This window comes from Carassius auratus, chromosome 43 (assembly GCF_003368295.1).
Source record: "Carassius auratus strain Wakin chromosome 43, ASM336829v1, whole genome shotgun sequence".
Lineage (NCBI taxonomy): Eukaryota > Metazoa > Chordata > Actinopteri > Cypriniformes > Cyprinidae > Carassius > Carassius auratus.
Genome location: NC_039285.1, coordinates 11,460,292 through 11,483,410, shown reverse-complemented (window position 1 = coordinate 11,483,410; position 23,119 = coordinate 11,460,292). Strand labels below are relative to the sequence as shown.

Below are 23,119 nucleotides of genomic sequence, written 5' to 3'. Positions count from 1 at the left end.
AAGAGGATGTAGCATATTGCTACATCCCAACAAGACTAGATGGATCCTTACCCTGTTTAGCGCTGGACTGCCAAGCAATTCCAGCTGCAGTGTTGAAGCATTTACACATTGAGAGTCTCTGCATTATCATGTCTTCTTGTTCATCTGTCTTAAGTGGACTACCAGCCTTTTTGGGGGGTTTGAATTAATTAGTGTCATTGTAAAGCTGCAATATTCTATAAAACACATATTTGGAATGACTAACTTCTCTTGCAATGGCTGAATGTGTCATCCCTTTGCCCTTCATGGAAAATTCTATATTTTTAAATTACTTTATTTCATTTTTTTTCTGAAATATTGTTAGATCACTCCGAATTTTAAGAAAGATTAGCTGTAGGTTTACCACTGTCATATTATGTTTGCCAAAATCACCAAGGCATTTCAACAAAAACCTGTATTTTGTGGAAAACATAGTGATAAACATAGAGAACAGTAACCATTGTAGCACAAAAGAAGAAGAAGGGTTACAACTTTCAGAAATTAGTAGGAATTGTAGATATGTAGAGACCCCTGCTTTAAATGACTTCAGCACATCTGCGGCTGCAGGATATTACGAGTTTCTCACACTGTGATGGTGTGATTTTGGTCCACTCTCTTCCATAGTTCGGTAACTGTACTGGTTTCTTAGCCATAACTGTGACACCATGGATTTTCCAGATTTTCAGTTGGGTTTAGATCAGGATTTAAGGCTGGCCATTTCATTACTTCAATGTTTCTTAACTTCAAGGAACTGCTTTACCCATTTTGCAGTTTTTGAAAATTGCAGGCTGATTGGGAGATGCTTGCAGGAAAAGTACCACATATGGCTGAAGGAGGTTCTGATTAACATGTGCATTCACCCTGGCATGTAGCTGTATAAGACGACCCCCAAAACATGACACTTTCTCCTCCACCTTTCACTGACTTCATGCACACGGTTTTCAGTCTTTCATCAGTTTGATGCATAACTAAATGTTTACCAGCTGACCCAATAAATTAAAACTTGCTCACTAAAGTGAACTTCAGACCAGTTCTCTCCACACAACATGCTCCTCAGCAAATCTGAGCCTAGCTTTGTTTATTTCCGCTGATAAGAGGCTTCGTCACTGCAGAATGTGCTTTCAGTCTGACTTCAGTTAAACATGACTAGACGGATCCTTACCCTGTTGAGCTCTGAACTGCCAAGCAATTCCAGCTGCAGTGTTGAACCATTTATTCATTGAGAGTCTCTGCATTATCCTGTCTTTTTGTGCATTTATCTTAAGTGGACGACCAGCCTTTTTGGAGGATTTGAATTAATTAGTGTCATTGTAAAGCTGCAGTATTCTATAAATCACAGATTTGGATTGACTAGCTTCTCTTGCAATGGCTGAATGTGTCATCCCTTTGGCCTTCATCTGTAACAGATTTGTTAAAATAGCACCAGCAGATTAACACCAATAACTTGGAGGTATCTGTAAGCATTCTCTGATTTTGATAAGAGCTCTTTTTCAAACATCTCATTTAAGTTTTCAATACTGTGCTTCAGAATACAATTCATTTTCTGAAATATGTTTAAAAAACTGCCACTCTACTCCTGTTAGGATAACATCAAATAGGACTAAACAGTGACCTTGAAATTTAGGAAACTGTAGGTTGCTCTCTGATTTTGATCTCCACTGTATGCATGTATATAAATATATAACAGAAATGATAAATTATGCATAAATATGCAAATCTTTAACATAAATATTTACAATTAATAAAAAATCATCAAGTAATATGCAAAAATATAATGTGCAAATCTTTCCCAGAAATTATTCAGCAATCAGTAACACACACAACTAAATCATTGAGATTTGTTTTTATTTCTAACACACTTAAACCCACACATTCTTAGCAAAACTTCAGTTATATCATCACACATGATGCCACAAACCCCCAAGTGAATCTATTGCATCCTGGAGCTCTTCTGGCTGGTTCTTCTTAATGCTGTACTAGGTGACAGATGGTAAAGCCAACCAGTGTCACCTGGATTTCTGCCTATATCCTTGGTTTGACTTTGACGGTCACACACATGCACACAGGTTTTCCTACACACTCAGTGGCTGGAGATGCTCTGATAATCAGTCTGGTCTCTCCAAGCAGAGAAGTGCCAAAGTGGACGGAGGAAATGTAGGTCCAAAGCTTGAATCTTCACTTGCCGATCCTCTGTACCACCCAGTCCTGCTGACATAGTGGGCATCTATTGTTCTGCTTCACCCAGAGGGACATGCAGCAGTTGTGGAAGGAGTGGTTGCACTCTCCCCATACCACTGAGAGAAAGACGAAATAAGAGACAGAAATGTTTCAGACCCAGAAAAACACAGAAGTTCCACAGAAGACAGAAAGACAGGTTTTGTAGTGAAAGTCGTGACATTTGCCAAGTATGGTAACCCATATTCGGAATTGATAAATGACAAGTATATGATTTATTATAATATTGTAAATAATTAATTAAAATATATTGTAAAATATCAATGAAGTGAAATCTGTAATGGCAGTGAACAGTGAAGACACCTGCTTCTAGGGAATAAATGTAATTGATTAATTAGGAAGGCAATAAGTGTGCTAGCAGTGATGTTTTGTTGACTCACCAACACAGTCCTCTTGTTTGTTTTCAGCCTGGCATCTCAAGCATGCATCTGAAATGCATTTGAAACTAAATATCATTCAACATTCATTAATTCATTCATTCAAACACACCCAGTCTTTTTAATATTCATTTAGGGTAGAAATAAGTTGAAATTTGTGTCATTTTACAATTAGCCTTTCGCCGAGCCCCCCTTAGTTACTGTTGCTACTTCCGACAAACAAATGGTCAAACACGACCACCGCGACAGATTGCCATGACGCAAAGGTACAAGGGTATGTTAGCTAGCTAAACCTACATGTTCGACACATTTACCTGGGAGTGGGGCCGTCCACACTGTTTTATCCATTGTAGGCACCACTCACATTGTGTTTTCGGCTTTGGGAATGGGAAGAACACAACTCCTCCAGACAATGTCTCGGGGTATCTAGTGTCCGATTTACAAACGCCGTGGTCGCAACACTTCACCATTTTGCTTGGAGTCAAAGTTTGTCGGAACTGCTCACATAGTAACAGTTGCTATGATGTGTGATTGGACAATGGCCATTTTGGGGGAGGGGCTGGCCAGAGGCTAATTCTGTCAGAGGACAGACTTCCTAAAGTCATATGGGTCTGTATAATTACAGTTAGATTATATTGGAAGGCAAGTTAAAGGTTTGGTTCAGACAAAAATTTTAATTGTCATAAATGACTCGCCCTCATGTCATTCCAAACCTGTAAGACCTCCTTTCATTCAATTCAATGTTCAATGTTCAATTCAATGTTTTTTTTAATGCTTCAACAAATTCTATCGTACCCTCTAATGTCACATGGACTACTTTGATGATGTTTTTATTACCTTTCTGGACATGGACAGTATGTCGTACAGACATTTTCAATGGAGGGACAGAAAGCTCTCAGACTAAATCTAAAATATCTTAAACTGTGTTCTGAAGATGAACAGAGGTCTTACGGGTTTGGAACGACACGAGGGTGAGTCATTAATGACATAATTTTCATTTTTTGGGTGAACTAACGCTTTAACTAGGCCTATGTGTACTTGTGATAAAGCAGTTAAGTAGAGATTTGTCTCAAAGCTTACCTAGACAGCATTTTTTTATTCATGGTTTAAATTTATCAAACAACTGAATGCACAATGCAGGGACAAAGCCCCTCGAAGACAAGTGGCCACCTTTGAAACATCTGTCAGGCATGCAAGTGCAGCTCCTATCAATTAGCAACTGGCTCTTTTATTCAGTAGGTGAGATAATTACACCATTCTGAGCATTGCACTTTCTTCAATTAATAAGAAAGGACTTCACTGTCTTGGTACATTTAAAGTCTTTGATTTGAACATTCATCACATCACTTCTGAACATTGTGCAATTCAGTAGTTTGGGGTTCATAAGGGCTTTTCACACTTGAAAACAGTTAACCCTGTCGGATTCTAAACCCCCAGGTAAATGGAATCATCTTGCTTCATGTTTTACACACTCATAACTTACCTGGGTTTAACAACCAACCCTGGGTAACGTTTTTCAAAAGCTGACATTTCACACTGTACATTCCATAACTCAGGGTTAACATTCTTATTTGCACACACGACTCGGTAGTGGCCGGATTCAGGTAGTGTTATCCGCCTATTCGTAGTCTGTTTAGGTAAACCAGCTAAAAATCATGGAAAGGTAAACAAAAGCTATTTCAGCTAAGTTAGCCGGTTAGCTAGAGAAACACTCACCCATGACTTGAACCCGACAGATAGCGCAGGTGTCACACTCCACATCCCAACTCCACATGGCTACCGCATTCCACTTCTTGAGGGAGAACATCTTGTCTCCCGCTGATTTGGATCCAGAAGAACCGCTGTGAGTGTGAACTAAACTCGGCTCATCACCGTCGTCTATCTCCGCCATGGCGAAGAGGCTCAAACAAAATGGCTGATCGACTGGTCTGCAGATACGCATATAGGTCTCTCACTGGAGTCGACTGTAAACAGGCTACTCCCAGGATGTCTTAAATACACGCAATCAAGAAAAATGTTCCCACTTTCCCCTTTATTTATAATTTATAATTATTTATAATTATATGGAGTTAAGTGTGGAAATATTTTTAAAATTTGGAAAATAAATTAAAAAGTGGTCAGTTTGTGAATAATGTCTAAACATTTTGGTTTAGTTAATGATATTGAAAAATAAAAATACTTGTTCACTTACATTACTATGTATTGCATTATCTATCTTGTCTTCTATATCTTTTTAGTTTCCCTTTGTCTATATTTTTTTCCTCATACTATACACGCATCAATATACCTGTAGCTCACATATACGCCGATCCACAGCACCGTTGATGCATGTTTCATTATGTTTATGTGAAGTATGCTATGTAGCTAGATTGTGTTTGTCGTTTAGGGTTTTCTAATACTTTTATGTTTACACTTTGTAAAACACTTAGCTCATGTAAAGTAAATGTATTATCATTGTAAATGCAAAGTCAACATGCCAGCGCCCATGAGGGGGCGACCCGCTTCACGTAGCCTTTAATTAAGCAGATTTTTTACTGACTTTCCCTCATGTGAGTGTTTGTTTATCTGACATTTCTTCAGCTAAGATACAACGTTTCAAATCACACAATAACCTACTTAAAATCCGCTCATCAAACTAGAAAAGGCTTTTCATTGAACGGCTCGTACATTATAGCCGTGACGTCATCATACGTTCGATTCGCTGAGCACACTCGAAATAAGCCTCACATGAACGCGCGTGCAGTTATATGGACCAGTATGACACCCGAATTCACATATTTAATGAAAAACAAGTTTGAGGAGAATTTCACTTAACTTTGCAGGGGCACGTCTACTCCAGGGGTGAGCGCTGTCTCGTGCGCATCAGTGGCAGTGAGAGATTCATGAAGACGGCAGCAAACCGATGTCCACTGATAACACTTCTGTCAAACACACTTCTGTCCATCAACGGATGAATGCCGACTCTGAAAAGTATTCTTTACCACGTTATTGCACGAGGTAAGTTCTGTTTATATGACATTTTGAGTGCCTGCGCAATCCACGAGCACACTCTTATATTAGTAATGTAAAAGAAGAAATGTTACAAGATTTTAGTATTAAAATAAGGCCACCTTACAAAGTTTTACCACCTAATTAATCTTTCACCAATTTCATTGTTTGTTTATATATATATATATATATATATATATATATATATATATATATATATATATATATATATATATATATATATATATATAATTTGCTTTACTTATAATAGAATGGCATAGAATAAAATAATTTATTGTCATTGCACAACAGTACAGCCAAATTTAGTGCTTCTCAGTGGTAAATCAAATTTTTTTTTTTTTAAACCGGTATAGACAAAAAAAAGAGGTGTAGCCTATTTTTATTGATCTTGTTGATAGCTGCACTGTAGTGTAAGACATGTTACATGTTTCTGAAATATTGTTCTTAAAAAGTACTGATCATGCTGAAAATTTCTGACATAAAGAATTGACCTAAAAAAAAGAATATATATATTTTGCATATGTTTATTACTATACAAACATTATATGCTGGGCCCAGTGTAAATTAATTAGGGTGATAACTGCCGAACTGGAGCAGTTTAATTTGTTGATGTGATTTTGGCATTTACTTTAATATTAGAGCAGACTGGGGCAAGTTGTCACACAGAGTAGTTAGGTCATGAACACATTCTCTCTCTCTCTCTCTTCTGTGGTCTTTATGTGTCTGTATTTTAAAAACCAGTTAGTCTTTCAGCAAAGTTTTGGTAAATCTATAACAAATTTGACCCAAAGTATTTGCTATTTTCCAATATTTAGCTCCTCATACGTGGATTATTATGACCTAAAATACAGATAGTTGTAGTAGAAGTTGTAAGAAGATCTCAGAAGTCTTGATTTTTAAAGGGAAAAGGTATGTACAGATTGAAACGTGACAAAGAGAACATTGAGACTGATGACAGTAATTATGCTCTTTGACCACTGGATGATAATTTTCTTGAAGAACTAAGACAGCATTAGTGTAGGAGGGCTCGCTGATCTCTGATTTAGTGCTGTCATTGCTACAGAAAAAAATAATTATTTCAACAAAATTAGGCAATTTAAAAGCAATCATTCAGGCACATCCTTATTCTTTATTCTTTTTCCTGACATATACATCTGTTACCCTGTTTTAAACAACCTTCAAAACTCATTATCATTTGGTAAATCACATGTTACATGTTTAGAAGAGTTTTTCAAAATTAATATGCATCTTAGATGCAGGTGGGTGTTTTTTCATTGGAAATCTGTGAAGATTATATATACAGCTGAACAGTTAATTCAATAGCATGATAGTGGACAAGCTACAGGCTACTCAGACCTCAAAGTAGTCAAACTACAGTCAAGCTACTAACAAAAGTAGTTAACGAAGCTATTTACGGGGAAAATATTAAATATATAACAATACTATTCATAATAATTGTATAATGTATAATGTAATCAAAGCCTTGTTTCCAATCCTTATAACATACGTTCTACGTTTTTGCTAAATCATTTCTAATTTTTTGGTAAATTAAAAAATAGTACCTAATTCACTGGATTTTCACACAAAAATGATCACCTGGGGCAGTAAAACAGCAACAACTTTTTTTTTCCTTTTTGATACCATGACATGACCTCATAACACTTACCATTGTGCATGATTTGTAAAGCAGTACGTTTTGATTACATCACTGGTACAGTACAACACTGGCGGTCAAAAAAATGAGTATGAGTCCGCACAATAAAACCACACAATAAAACGTTACTAGAGTCACAGTAATCTGTTTCAGATAAAACTGTCCAGACATTTTGCATCACTTACTGGACATTAAATTTCAAACGTCATAAAATGTGTAAGAAGCAATTTCCAATTTCATATTAATTTGCAGAAATGTTGCCACAGGCAAGACTTTCTAACAAGTTGCTTATCTGGAACAACAGGATAACACTGGCAAATTTACACAAGCATAATCCAGTAATTTAAATAGTAATCCATGGGATCAGTAATTTCAAATGAGGTCGAAAGATTTCCTCAAGCAGATTTTGCAACAGGTTCAAGTCGGTTGTGTGAATTTACCACGTTGGCCAACAAAAACCTGCTTGGCTTGGAATTGACTTCCGCATGAGCTGTGCTTTATATTTTGATAAGCTTTGAAAAAAAAAAGTTTTGTGATTTGATTTTCTCTCTGTTGGAATAGGTGGAGCAACGATGACCTTCAGAGGCATGCATTGGCTAAGAGCCGGCGCATGGCTATGCGGAGACCGGCCTATATGTTTAATGCCCGCTACAATAGTCTATCGCCAAATGAAGAGCGTTTCCTAGAGGCGGCTGAGTATGGAAATATCCCTGTCATCCGCAGGATGCTAGAAGAACTTTCAGACCTCAATGTCAACTGTGTGGACTACATGGGCCAGAATGCATTGCAGCTTGCTGTTGCCAATGAGCACCTGGAAGTGACCGAACTCTTGCTGAAGAAAGAGAACCTGGCCAGGATTGGTGACGCTCTGCTTTTAGCCATAAGTAAAGGCTACATTCGTATTGTGGAGGCCATTTTGGGCCACCAGGCCTTTGCGGATACATCCAAACTCACTAGCAGCCCCCTCCAGGCAGAGACGCAAGATGACTTCTTCGCATATGACGAGGATGGCACGCGGTTTTCCCATGATATTACACCCATCATACTAGCTTCTCATTGCCATGAATACGAGATCGTGCACATTCTGCTAAGGAAGGGTGCCCGGATTGAGCGCCCACATGATTACTTTTGCAAATGCAACAGCTGCCTCTATCACCAGAGGCATGACTCTTTTAGCCATTCACGTTCCAGAATCAATGCCTACAAAGGATTGGCAAGCCCTGCCTTCCTATCCCTGTCCAGCGAGGACCCGGTACTGACAGCTCTAGAGCTCAGCAATGAACTGGCTGTTCTAGCCAATGTAGAGAAAGAGTTCAAGGTGGGCATGATGAGAGCAGAAAATGAAGATTCTGTTAATTAATAATGGAACATGGAAGAATTTCTCATCCCAATTTACTGTTTTACATTTAGTCATTTAGCAGATGCTTTTATCCAAAGCAACTTACAAATGAGGACAATTGAAGCAATCAAAATCAACAAGAGAGCAATGATATGCAAGTGCTTTAAAAAGTCTCAGTTAGCTTGACGGAGTACTGGTAGTAGGTTTTTTTTTTTTTAAGAATAGAATTAGAATAGAGAGTGCTGGAGTTAGAGTGTCAAATAAAGATGACATATATGTGTTTTGATAGGATATATGCCATTGTCGACACAGTACAGGGATTTGTCCAAGTATTTTATTGGGAAATATCAATTGGAAATACACTAGGAAAAAGGCACACAACTAGACTAATGAATTGAGGAGTTTTTTTTATTTTTTTTTATTTAACATTTAACTTTTTATGTGGAGTGCAAATGGATGTGGGTGTACATGCTTAGTAGTTGGTGACTCTGCTGCCTTTGCCAACGAGTGGGTGGCTTAGTTCTTCTTGCTTATATTTTTATTGATAAGTTGAATGTTTTGTATGCCGTTTGAGTCTTTAACAGATGGTAAGACTGATCTCTAGAACATTTCTGCTGTAACATGTTCATAACTACGTGCATGCCAGTTACATTCAATTTGCTAGCATTAAGGAGAATCATGCGGCAAACTTCTGGCTGTGTCCTAAATAATGCCAAGAAATGTATTTGTGTTTGTGGTTTATTAAAGGGATAGAAATCCGAAAGCTTTCTGACCCTGCATAGCAAAGCAACTTCCACGTTTAAGGGCTGGAAAGGCCTTGACCGAAAAAAAAAACCAAAACAAAAAAAAAAACCCACTGAGACGAGTAATACAATTACAAGAAAAATAAAAAAGGAAATTATGACAAAATAACTATCCCTTTAATATTGTTAGTGAAAGCATATATAAAGTGTTACCATTATGTCTTATTTCTGAAAATGACTTGCAATAAGACATTTTTTTAGATTTTATGTAAAGATTTTATAAAATGGTGATTTTCAACTTACTTGTGTCTACGTTTTCAACCGATCTCTGCTAATTTCCTTTCACAGAATGATTATACGAAGCTGTCTATGCAATGTAAGGATTTTGTAGTTGGACTTCTGGATCTGTGTCGGAATACAGAGGAGGTGGAAGCCATTTTAAACGGAGACGCAGAGGCAGGTGGCCACTTTGATAAGGGCGGCAGACCTAATCTAGTTCGATTAAAACTGGCCATCAAATACGAGCTGAAAAAGGTAGGCTTCTCTCATAATAAACATTAATATTTCATGCAATGATTTCAGTTAGTGATTTAATTATTAGGCAAAATGATTCAGCCAAGTAGCCTTAAGTGTTAAAATACAACGGCTTAATCACTGTGGATGACAGTACAATAATAAAGGCATTTGTTCATTGTATCTCTGCCTGCTCTTGTGCTTCCCACACAGTTTGTAGCTCATCCCAACTGCCAACAGCAGCTTTTGTCCATATGGTATGAGAATCTGTCAGGGCTCAGGCAGCAGACCACAGCGGTCAAGTTGCTGGTGGTTCTGGGGGTGGTGGTTGGACTTCCTGTTCTGGCCTTACTGTACTGGATAGCACCCTCAAGCAAGGTCAGACTGTAATAACGTTTAGTCAATGTGAATTCAGCCACACATTTGAATTTTGCTGCTTATGTGATATTATAAGACAATGACTTCTTACTACAAGACATTATTTGAGAATATTCTTTATTTGTTTTGTGCAATGTTTTTGATTATAGTTGGGGAAGATCATACGTGGTCCTTTCTTAAAATTTGTGGCACATGCAGCTTCTTTCACCATCTTTCTTGGCCTTCTCATTATGAATGCTGCTGACCGCTTCGAAGGGACATCTCTTTTACCAAATATGACCATCCACGATCATCCCTCACAATTGTTCCGCATGAAGACCACTCCTTTTACCTGGATGGAAATGCTGATCATTTCCTGGGTTGTCGGTCAGACATCATCTCACATCATGTCACACAACAACAAATCAATCTTTTTTTTTTGGTTCGGATCATTTACTCACCTGCATGACGTTGCTAACCTGTATGGCTTTTTGAAACACAAAAGAAGAGCTTTTGCAGAATGTTCACACTGCTCAGTTTTGAATGATAACTAATAAATTTCAAAATCTCTCATTAATGCACTATAGAAGTAGTTTATATGACCGGTACATATGAGTTTGGAATGTCATGAGAGACAGTAAATATGACACATTAAACATCAAGCGTAACCCTATAAAGCCTACTGTATAATTTAAACACAAATTTCGAAGCCATCTAAATTATCAGCATAATTAAAACTATGCTGAAAAACTTGTTATCTGATTGAAAGTTTATACTTTGTTTAGCAAGTCAAATGCCAAGAGAATACACATACAAATAACTTTTATATTGTTAGTTTAATTTTAAGAAGAATACTTACTGGACTAAAGCAATTTCAGTTGATCATCTATACATATTATTTTTCCACAAAATCATGTTAAAATGTGAGTAGCAAATATGATTTATCAGACTTGAGGAATGTTTATTTGTACATCTTTCAGAAAGCATTGTATTGCACTGCTTTATACGCCCCCCCTACAATAAAAGAAAATATAGAATTTAGATTATAAAAATCTTACTTTTTGGCTATATAAATATCAGCAACTACACCAAATTGCATATTTTTTTCTCAGTTTATGCCTCTGAATAAATGTAAGGTGTTTTTTGTTATTCTCATTTAGTATGAGCTCTATGTTATCCTGTATTATACTATAAGAACAATAAAAGCCTGTGTATTAAATATGAAAGTCTGCTATAACAATATGAAACTAAAGGTTCAAAAAACTCTTCCAGTTCACTGTTTCCCACAGTGATGTACTGAAATGAATCCCAAATGACTGCTATAAGCACACAATGATTCATAAAGGGGTCACAACTTCAAATTGTCTTACCATCTGTTACATTTGTTCTATTAAACCTATTAGAAGTACTGTTTAAATCTTTACAAATTAAATCATTTTTAAGACACTAAATGTCTTTGGGTGCATAAATATTTTATGATAAATCTAATTATCTGCCTCTTTCTTCCAATTAAAGGAATGATTTGGGCTGAATGTAAGGAGATATGGTCGCAGGGTCCTCGGGAATATCTGCTGGAGCCTTGGAATTTGCTGGACTTTGGAATGCTGGCCATTTTTGTGACTTCCTTCATTGCTAGATTTATGGCATTTTGGCATGCAAATGTTGCACAGAGTTACGTTGACAAGCACTACACCGATCTATCAAACATTACCTTGCCCCTTGAGATAGAATACTATCGACTTGGTGAGTATTGCTGTCAAATATTACTGGAAAATCAATGCTTTGTCCATTCAAAAACCACTTATCTTAGTTTTTGATATAATCTCGAGAAGTGGTCTATTTAGAATTAAAACTGCTAAATAATAATTAAAAAAAGCTGATTATGGTTTCTACATCATCACTTCAACAATGGAAAATAATTTTTGCAAACATTATATTTTTGCAATGTTTTAAATTATAAAATTTTTTTTAAAAATAGACCATGTACGTAAATGTAAATGAAACACATTTTTTATGCATTTATTTTTTCCATTTCGAAAGGATCCTAGCGCTGTGTCGCCTAGAGGGCGATATGGGGAATGTCTCCGGCATGACTGGTGTCTGAAGCATGAGTCTAAACATGGCAGCCTATGATGTCACAACGGGTGTGGCTGAGAGTATAAAAGGGCACCTGTGAAATATCTCATCCTCTTTCTTGTCTTCAGGAGATCGTTTATTTGTACATGAGTTAGGATCACGTGTGTTTACCTCATGAGGGAGCAGAATGCGTGCACTGATTTGAGTAGAATGCAGTCTTCTCTTTGAGCAAGGTCGATGCTCTAGGTATGATGCATTCACATAACTGACTACAAGAGACAGGTATGGAACTCTTTCCTTTCAACTTTCTCCTGAGGGATAGTAGTTAGTGTTTGCACGACCATGTTCAGCTCTCTATAAGGCACTTATATCAATGCATTTGCTCCTGTTCTCGCATGATTCTTTTTAATGTGGTAAAATCCATTGTTTGAAATAGGTTAAATTGCATGCTTTTCACAATGAGGTTACAGTAATTGGTTCTCCTTTAATCTTAGAGAGTTGTTATGCTGAGGCCTCTGTTCTCGGAGCTCCATCATACAATGGTGTGGGGTTGTTAGGCTTTCTGAGCCTCCTTGGCCTTAGGGCTGAAACAATTAGTCAAAATTATCGACAGCATTGATGATAAAAAATTTCTCAACAAGTAGTTTTGTTGTTGAGTAGTTGATTGAACTCTCTTTTTATACCTCCACTCCTAGAGCTCAGCAGGCAGTTAGGCCCTTTGTGATCCTCCATGGCCACTGCGAGCATTGATGAGGCGTATTCAGTGATGTAAGATCTGGCTCTGTGGCGGGTCTCTAGTCGTTGGAAAGGTAAACCGGTTCTTAGATGCCTCATTAACTGAACCAACTCCGAACCGGCAATAGCACTGACTCTGAACTAGCACCCAGTTCATGCTGGTGGAAAAGGGGTATGTGTGCCTTCTTGCATGGTATTCAATATCCTTCCGCTCCTACAGCTCGGCTAGCCGGTTGGGTAGTATACTAAGTTGTTAGACTCTCTGGGAGCCTTCTCGGCTACTGACCTTAGTGTGCAGGGTTGCTAGGCCGCCTCTTATTTAAGAGCTGGTATATTAGGCCTCCACTCTGTAGAGCTTTGAGGGCCAGTTAGCTCTTAGTGTTAGGCTCTCTGTGAGCCTTCTTGGATGCTGGCCTGAATAAGAATGTACTGTAGTTAGGTTTCTTCTCTCCTGTTGAGTCCTCCATTCTTGAAAAGCTCTGGTCTATGATTGCATTGGTGGTGCAATCTTTGACTTAGCTCAGTCAACAAGGCATTTATCCCTTCAGCATGAGGGCAAGGGTATACCATTCCCTATAGCGCCCTCTAGGGGATGCACTGCAAGATCCCTTTCGAAAGGGAACGTCTCAGGTTAAGCATGTAACAGTGGTTCCCTGAGATCAGGGAATGAGATGCTTAATCCCTTTGCCATGCTTCAAGCATTCCTGCATACGTCTCCTTCGGATAAAAAGTTAATGTTAAAGAAGATGTTTTCCAAAGGTTTTATACTCTCGGCCGCACCAGTTGGGACAGCATAATTGTCAAGTTCATTGTTTTGTTTAGACTCATGCTTCAGGCAGCAGTCATGCCGGTGTCATTCCCCATAGCACCCTCTAATGCTGCATTCACTCCAAATGCGAACAGAGCCTCATTCGCGCGTCTAGTTCTGACTACAATTTTGCGTATGACCCCCGAGTTGAAAAATTTAAACTTTGGTGTCAATCGGGAGCCTGGTCAGGAGTCACTCATTCAACATGGAGAAACGACTGATGTTGTCAGTGAGCAGTCAATCGGAGCTATATGTCAAGTATCACACACAAGTTCATATTTCAGGAATAAAAATTACCTCGCTTAGAAAAGTGTGTTGTAAATACAAATGTAACTTTTGAGTCTCGTACACGTTTATCGACCCGCCACCTTCCCGCCGTTTTTTACAACTATTTTCCACCTAATATAGTTGTAACGGCGTACAAACTTCATATTCATCGGGAAGAAGGAGGTGGGAACCGGCGAACAATCAAATAACATTTTAATTACAAAATAAAAACAGCGCGTCAACCCCTCACGGACGACTGACGCGCGCAAATAAAAACCCAAACACAAACTAAAATCCAGGCCTGGTCCATTCTCGTCCGTCACTGTCGTCGCTCCTGTTTTATATCCCTCCATCTCCTCCGTGGGACTCGAGGCCGGTGGGTCGAGCAGGTGTAGCTCATTTCCAATCATTCCACCGGTTTCGCTCCTGTTCCCATGTCTCTCGGCCCCGCTCCACTCCTCACAATAGCCTACAGCTGCTTTTCGTACTTCTGTTTTCGTACTTTTGCATCTATTTCGCTCTAGACACAAGAATGCATTCAAAATGTTCAAGCAGCAAACTAGATGTGGTAAGGGTACAGCATCTCGTTCCCTATTCTCTTAACCTTAAACGTTCTTTTATTTATTTACAAATTTATTTTTGTACTTCCCACTAATATATTCTCCACCAGTATGACAATGATGTGGTAGTGAGTTTATTCTTGTTGTCTGATCAATCACAGAATGTACTGATGACCTAAAAACTGTACACAAAACATATTGAATTCTTTATTATTTGCATAGATTAAATGATTGAAATACAGTACATACTACTATACAGTAATGTGTAGTTCAGGGATAAATCATAGTAAAGAAAGACATAGCACTAGTATTAAAGCAATCATTTCACGAAAATGAAGATGTGAAAACTAAACTACAGAAAAATTATAAAGTTTGGAAAAACATGAAGAAAAATTATATTGCAAAATAAACTTTTTAGAAACTATATATTCAGCTTTGCACCTTTTTGATTAATAGAAGAAACAAACTTTAAAAGTGCAGTTACTTTTGGAAAATGTCAGTGTCAATATTTCTGTCAATGAAATAATTTTTCCAAGGACATCTGCAGACTGATGTTTCATGAAACATTCATTTTGTTTAGAGGTTAATGCAAAACCAACACTGACAAGTAGAAATCTAAATATGACAGCTCACACTTTTTCTACCAATTGCTTTTTTCCCACCATATATTTCAGCTTGACCTTTTGAAATACCTGAAGAAAAGATAATATGCTCAACCTTAACAAGCTTCTTTTGCATATATTTTAGCTCGTGTCCACTGGGTTCCTTCAGACCCTCAGCTGATCTCTGAGGGCCTTTATGCCATTGCAGTTGTTCTAAGCTTCTCTCGGATTGCGTATATTCTACCGGCAAATGAGAGCTTTGGGCCCTTGCAGATCTCCCTGGGCAGGACCGTGAAAGACATATTTAAATTCATGGTGATCTTCATAATGGTGTTCGTGGCCTTCATGATTGGAATGTTTAACCTCTACTCATACTATCGTGGTGCAAAGCAGAATGGTGCATTCACAACGTAAGCAATGAACATATCTGGTTGATTATCATCAATTCCTTTGATGATTGTTTGTCTTGTCCTTTGTAATTGAATCACATCTGTGTCTTTTTTAAGTTATATAATTACAAAAACGCCCAGTGCCTTTGGAAGCAATGTATAAAGACATACTGGAAGTAGGCGTTTGGCAAATTCAATTATCATGACTACCATTCCATGTGGACATGAGAATGAATAAGAGTCCTGGAGTCTTCATACTCTGTAAAAAGGCTCAGAGTAAAATGAAACAGAGAACTAATTCATTAAAATACAGTGAAATTCATTAAAGACCTTGTGAAATCAAAATTGGACTGTTGTGGGTTTTAGGATGTCTAGAAGCTTTGAGGTTATATATTGAGGTCCAGCCCAATCTTATGAGAATTTTATATGAATTTGTAGAATTTGTTTGGGATGAAAACAAATGATTTTTAGAAAATAACTAAGCATGAAGCTCTACCCCCATTCCCTAAACCTAACCGATGGTCAGGTCAGTCAGATCTACACAGATTGTAAAAATTCATAAAAATGTACCACCAATTCGTCCAAATGCTTGATATTGCAATTGGTACACTTGTTTTTAAAGCAAACAGTTTACTGCACTTTATTATTCTTTTAGTTATTTACCAATAGCAGCTTATTCAATCGGAAGTAGACCTACAATGAACTCAGTTTAATGGTACGCTTCAGATTTCTGGGCTCTCTATCGCCATCTGTGATTGAAACATGTAGTTGAACAACTTAGAATTGTTTATAGAAAATATTGTGGTGACCCTATGGTCATGCAGGTTTGTTTACACATTAAACTCGTGGCCACGTTAAAAATATGTTGTTCCCTCAACATCAGAATTTGTGGCCATGAGAAATGGATGTTGTTCCCTCAACATAGCATCTCGAGGCTACGAAATAAGGATGTTGTTACCTGGACAAAATGAACTCATGGCCACAACACATCACGTTCCCACCAGTTAATATCTTGTGGCCACAACATTTTATCACTTTCCCACGAGTTAATATGTTGTGGCCACAAAAAAAAAAATAAGTGAATTGAACATGAACCCCCTCTTGGTCACCTTAATATATGGAGGAAAAGAACGGGAAAAATATTTCTCAGAAAAAGTGTGCAGTGTGTTTCTACAGGATGTTTGGGTTTTCCTTATGTTTTAGTTTTAACAGAGCCATAAACCATTTGCTGTTGCTAGTCAGAGGTAGTTGATAATACAGGGAGGAAAGTGATTCCAAGTTCAAGAGAAAGACTACATTTTTAATTGTATTGTATATTTAAGTTATTTTTCTCAACTTGACCTCAAAACTTAAAGACAGACTAGAAGACACAAAGCAACATTTTGGGTAATACTTTACAACAAGGTCCAATTAAATAATATTAGTTAATAGATTGACTGACATAAACTAACAATTTGCAATACATTTGTTACATCATTTATTTATTTTTGTTAATGTTAGTTAAAAATTAATAGATAATACGTTTGAAATTAATAATATATAAGTAAATATTAAATTAATTAAGATTAATAAATGCTTTAGAAGTATTTTACATTGTTCATGTTAATCGTCTGTTTCTTCTACTCCAGGGTTGAGGAAAGCTTTAAAACTTTATTCTGGGCTATTTTTGGACTTTCTGAGGTCAAGTCTGTCGTCATCAACAACGGGCACAAATTCATTGAGAATATTGGCTATGTACTTTACGGAGTCTACAACGTTACCATGGTTATCGTCTTACTCAACATGCTCATAGCCATGATCAACAACTCATTTCAGGAAATTGAGGTAATCATATTCTGAAATTAGATCTGTGGATAGTATGATGGTACAGGCCTGGGGTAAATTTCCACGCACCATCATTTCCCATTCATACTCCCTTTTAAATGAGATACAGAATCTTTATTGTACTGTTTCATTTGTTCTCTCTGGTTACAGTATAAATTGATTGAGTTGGGTTTATAAACTGCAACTGTTTGTGTAAAAGCAACTTGCCTTTCACAGTGTACAGTAGCATCCAACAGTGACATATAAATTGGTCATGCATTGCAAATTTATTGCGCCAGAGAGGTCTGATGTGGTAACAGGAAACAGAAGTCGTCATTTTTTATACATTTTATTGCCACCTGGGGTCTAATTATTTGACCATTACTAATATGTCAACACACTCCACTGTTACAGTCATACTGCCCCTTAATGTTTCAGCATTTTGTCACCTTGGAATTATAAGGTTCTATCTTTTTGTCAAAATTGAGTAATTCACATATTCTTATTCTGTGACAACATATTTATGTTATGTGTATTTTCTTGTTGTTGTTGTGTACATTTTGGGACTGATGTATGAAAGAGACTTGCTCACCATATCACTATTTGAAATGCAAAAACTTTTTAAGATCGTTATCTCGAACTGCCCTCAAAACGCAGATAGAACCTTATAATTCCAAGGTGATGATTTGGTTTCATATACTTCAGATTGATGTCATTTAGTTCTTACATACAGTACACTCTCGGAAAGAAAAATTCTTCATTGGTATTTATGATTCCACAAAGAACCTTTAACAGTAATGGAATCTTTCCATTCCACAAAAAAAGTTCTTTATTGAGGAAAAAGTTTCTTGGGATTATTAAGCAGATCTTCACACTAAGAAAATTTTTTACTCTTAAGAACTGTTGCATGAAAGGTTCTTTGGGGACCCAAAATGGTCAATTAATGGCATTGCTGCAAATTTTATTTTGTATTTAGAGTCGGGGAGATTGGGAAGACTGAGATTGGGAAGACTGAGGCTAGTTGTAACATGAGGAAGTTCTCTATATCAGTAAAGACGTAAAAATCCAGTTACGCAAACATGAACTTTATCTATCAGGCTTTATATATAATTTTCAAACACCTAGTTACATTTTTTTTTGTGTGTGTGTGATTTCTGTCCTCCAATCTAAAATCCCCAAATTATAAAATGTTGTATCATTTTAAAATCTAAATTGTACACTTCTTTAGGTAAAATGGTTTGCTTAAGAAGTGCATCTGTGCTGCATTTCGGTTATTTAAAGCAACACTATTCATACATGTATTAGTGCGAAATAATATTTGATGCCACTCTAAACGTACCTATTTGGAAATAAACAGTTTTAAAGGCATTTCGAATGAAGTGTCATTTGCCAGTGCTTTGTGTGCATCTAGGACGATGCCGATGTGGAGTGGAAGTTTGCAAGGGCCAAGCTGTGGTTTTCATACTTTGAGGAAGGAGGGACGCTGCCTGTGCCATTTAACCTCATCCCCAGCCCAAAGTCCGTCATCAGCCTGGCTATGAAACTCAAACAGCTCCTGCTAATACCCCTTCATAGACACAAAGAGGATTTAAAAGAAGACACGGAGCTCAATGAGGTGAGATGAAGGAGAGACATTCTTAAAAGGATCATATGATGCTTTTTTAAAGATCATTATGTATTTATGTATTTATGATTTAATATTCCAAACACACATTATTTTTCAAATACTTCACATTATCGTAGGTCCTTTATGCCTCGCCTCTCTCAAACGTGTCGTTTTCTACAGTCCCTCCTTCTGACGAGCACAGTCTGCTCTGATTGGCCAACTGACCCAGTGCATTGTGATTGGTCGAACACTGTAATCTATTATCGTGAGCTTCATCTTTCAAAATAAATGTAAAGATAGTTAATAATGTCCTTTGTTCACCTATCAGGCTTGAACTGATGATAAAACCGAGTCATGTTACAGACAGTGATGAAGCTAAGCTTGTGGTGTTTGCAGTACACAGCTGACTCTGTGATGTGACTGTCTCTCTCACACACACACACACACGCGCGTGTGACGTGCAAAACTCTGCATTTGAACATTCAGTAGCAAATACTTAAACTAATAAATAAATATACTTAGAGTAGCTGATTCAGAAGTGACAGATTGTCGTAGCAATGTCAGAATGACCTCCTCTCCTAGGTTCACGAAACAGTCGTCCATAAAATGTGTTACTGTTCTGTTGTAAGTAATCATATTGATTCCTAAATGCATCTACTTTCAGAAGGCCAAATAAAGTGCTTTTGCCTAGATACACAGCATCTCCCTGTCATGGCCGCTTCAACACTAACTGCCGTTACTGAAACCATGACTTCTTTCTTTGTGTGAACATTTGGGCAGTATTACGCAAATATTTTCACATTGTGATGTAGACATGTGGGAGTGTGTTTAAACAAACCGTTTTAGGAGGGCGTGGCAGAGTCTTAACTTTGATAAAGAATATCTCTTTGGTTTTGAGACTTTAGTCTTTGCAACTTTACATTTACCAAGAGCTTTAACACTCCGAAGAGAAAGGAAAAATTTTAATTGCATCATATGACTCCTTTAAATGACTAAAAATGCATCTTGATGTTTTCTCAGTTTTCTCAAAATGTTGCATTCAGTTTTATTTCTATAATGATGTGAGGTTCTCAATGTTACTGCCTAAGTTTTCCTTTGAATGTTACTTTTATTGGTCTTTTGTTCCCTCTTATGGCCAGATTGTGCAACAACATCAGGAGCTTTTGAATTATTGAAAGAATATAAAATTTTTGGTTGGATATTCACAAATATATATTTTTTTCTTTCAGTTGGGTAAACAAAAAGAGTCCAGTGAGAAGAATTCACCTTATACAAGTCGTTACCAGGTAAAACACAATGCTGACAAGTCACCGGAATGCTGAACAATAATTAGAGACAACAATTTAGATTTCCAGTATAGGTTACTAAATGCCTCAATAACTTTGGTGCTATTTTTTCTCCCCACAGAGGATCATGAAACGGCTGATCAAACGATATGTCATCAAAGCACAGACTGACAAAGAGGGAGATGAAGTTAATGAAGGTACAATGTTGTGGACTTTGTGATCATTTGTCTGACTTCTGTCCTCCAAACTAAAATCCCTTTATTATTAAACTGTTGTTTTCTTATTCTAAAAGTGTTTCCTTTAAACTGTTTTATATTTTTATTTCTGGTTATTGTGACGAGTGGAGCCGGGTTGAGATCCGTGGGAACAGAGCGAGGCAGGTGTCTCTCTTTATCATTTACTCCACCGGATCGTTCCGTTCCCACGGCTCCCACGGTTAGGTTTAATTTTTTATTTAAAATGTGGTTTCCATTGGAACTACTTTTCTAGGTTGTTGCACTTCTGTTTGTGTGTCAGTCATGTAATGATCCAGTTATCTAAGCATATCACTGACGATAGAAGGTCTTTATCAATCTCTTTGTGTCTTCCAGGGGAACTAAAGGAGATAAAGCAGGACATCTCTAGTTTACGCTATGAGCTGCTGGAGGAGATGTCCCGTCAGACGGAGGAGCTGGCAGAACTAGTCAGGAGACTCGGAGAGAGACTAGCCAGTCAACAAAACCTGTAGTTTTTCTCATTATCCTCAGCGGTGATTCTCATTAGATTGTTAATAATATAATACACATTGTTATTATCATATATTTTTTTGCAATATCATAAAATAATGGTAGTACAACAAATACTATGACATTTAAATACATGGAAAATACATTTCTAAATATTTAATAACATATCAGAACTTGGATATTAAAATTATTAATTATACTTAAATAGGCTTTTTTCTTAAAGCAGAAGATAATTTTCTTTTTAATTTCCTTAGGGTTCAGTTGCATAAACAAAGCCATTGTAAGATTGTGTCTTAATAACTAGTCTGACCAACTAGCAGTTAACAAAAGGAGTTTCATTCTAAAATCAGATCTACATTTTTATGCAACTGACATTAAAATAAGTCATAGACAGTCTTAAAGAATAAAAAAATGATGACTAAATTAATACTAGTCCAAGCAAATTATTCAACTGGCTCCAAAACATGTTTTGACCGGTAGAGTAAGTTGTGAAAATTACTCTATTACATTACTCAACATTAAGTCACTTTTGCTTGTTTTATAAGCAAAGTTTCCTCTGGAGAGCATTAATTCTGCAAAAATGAAGCTGAAATTAAATTAATTAAAAATGTTATTACATTTCAGAATATGTTTTTGGGACTGACAATGCTAATAATTCTGCTTGCCATGCCATAACCAAGCCAAAACACAGTGCCTACACATCAGACCAAATGTGTTTTGACTGAATTTTATTGGATTTCATCATACTGTGTTTTCACTGAAGCTGAGCATAGTGGAGCCAGAACAGATGTCAGTCTGAGACCTAATGTCACTGTAAATGTGTAAGTACTGTGTTTCGCTTGGTGTTAATGATTTTGTAAATCTATCATATTTTAATCATGGTCCACTACAGATGTTTTAATAATTCTAATTATTAATTATTCAATGTGTGAAGTCTGACAGTTATAAGGTGCCAGTGTTACTATAGAGTCAATTGTATATTTATAATAAAAAATGAAGAGGTAAAAATAAATGTTTCTTTAACACTAGTTGTTCTTTCACACTATAAACCCTAATACGTTTACTACAGGTAGTTACTTTGAGGTAATGAATCCCTCATTTTGGTAGTGGGGTTTGTAATAGTTTGGCCACCAGTTGTTCACTTATCAATTATATGTCCCAAACCTATTGAAGGAACAAAATATGTTATTCTGCATAGTTGTATTTAATAACTGCCCGATGAGCAAGATCTCCCTTGTGAAAAAGATGTGTACTTAAGTGAATTGAATGTGTGAACTTGTAGTGTATTTCAAATCTTAAAATATAGCCTTTATCTTTTTTTTACTGTATAATTAAACTACATATAATATAATGATGGTATTTTTATTTTTATTTAAATGTTTTAATTGCAAAAGCTTTTCACTGCAGTCTGAACTGAAAGTGAAGAGATAAAAAGTCTACCACAAAAAATGATTAGATAACACATATTTCTGAATTGTCAGTGTGGTAACACCCAAGGCCCTCTAAAGGCCAGTAAACCCTCTAAGAATTGCATAATTCCTATTTAAAACCTGAGGGTTTTTTTTTTTGTTTTTTTTTTTTGCTTTTTTTGATAAATGCTTTGTTTGATGAGTATGGCTATTAAAAATGCCACTTTGTTTTGAAATAGTGTTATTAATTTAGTAGCACTGAGTGATAATTGTTTTCAGCACTTTTCACAAAAACATTTTTAATACTGGCAAATATTATTAGATAGTGTGTGCATAATTATTAGTTAAGTGGATATTCTAATCAAAGCCTGATCAATTACTTATGAGTAATTTTTGATGAGGAAATGTGGGACATAAATTGGCACACACACACACACACACACACAAATGATTAGAGTGTGACTTCCAGACAATCAAGATCTTTGTTGTCAATAATAGTCTTCTTTTTTTTTTTGCGAACTTGCAAAGAAATTTGTTGAGAAGAAAAAGTGTAAATTACCAGCAAAAGATCTGTGAAGACTTAAGCATTAAACCACCAAGAACCTATT

The 23,119-nt window shown here is 36.7% G+C and overlaps 2 protein-coding genes across 2 annotated transcripts; one reads left to right on the top strand and one right to left on the bottom strand.

The window, feature by feature from the left end:
* Positions 1-1,846: 1,846 nt before the first annotated feature.
* Positions 1,847-4,581, bottom strand: rnf7 (ring finger protein 7). Its single transcript, XM_026231052.1, has 3 exons — positions 4,347-4,581; positions 2,634-2,681; positions 1,847-2,312 (listed from the first exon to the last, which is right to left on the bottom strand). Exons 1-3 carry the CDS (start codon positions 4,570-4,572, stop codon positions 2,194-2,196), a joined length of 393 nt encoding a protein of 130 aa, XP_026086837.1. The 5' UTR covers positions 4,573-4,581; the 3' UTR covers positions 1,847-2,193.
* A 121-nt stretch (positions 4,582-4,702) lies between these two features.
* On the top strand, positions 4,703-22,130 carry trpc6b (transient receptor potential cation channel, subfamily C, member 6b). The gene is made up of 12 exons (XM_026231051.1): positions 4,703-5,627; positions 7,855-8,611; positions 9,724-9,909; positions 10,102-10,266; positions 10,416-10,632; positions 11,761-11,988; positions 15,439-15,703; positions 17,311-17,506; positions 18,897-19,100; positions 20,321-20,377; positions 20,499-20,574; positions 20,968-22,130. Exons 1-12 carry the CDS (start codon positions 5,533-5,535, stop codon positions 21,102-21,104), a joined length of 2,583 nt encoding a protein of 860 aa, XP_026086836.1. The 5' UTR covers positions 4,703-5,532; the 3' UTR covers positions 21,105-22,130.
* Positions 22,131-23,119: the final 989 nt, after the last annotated feature.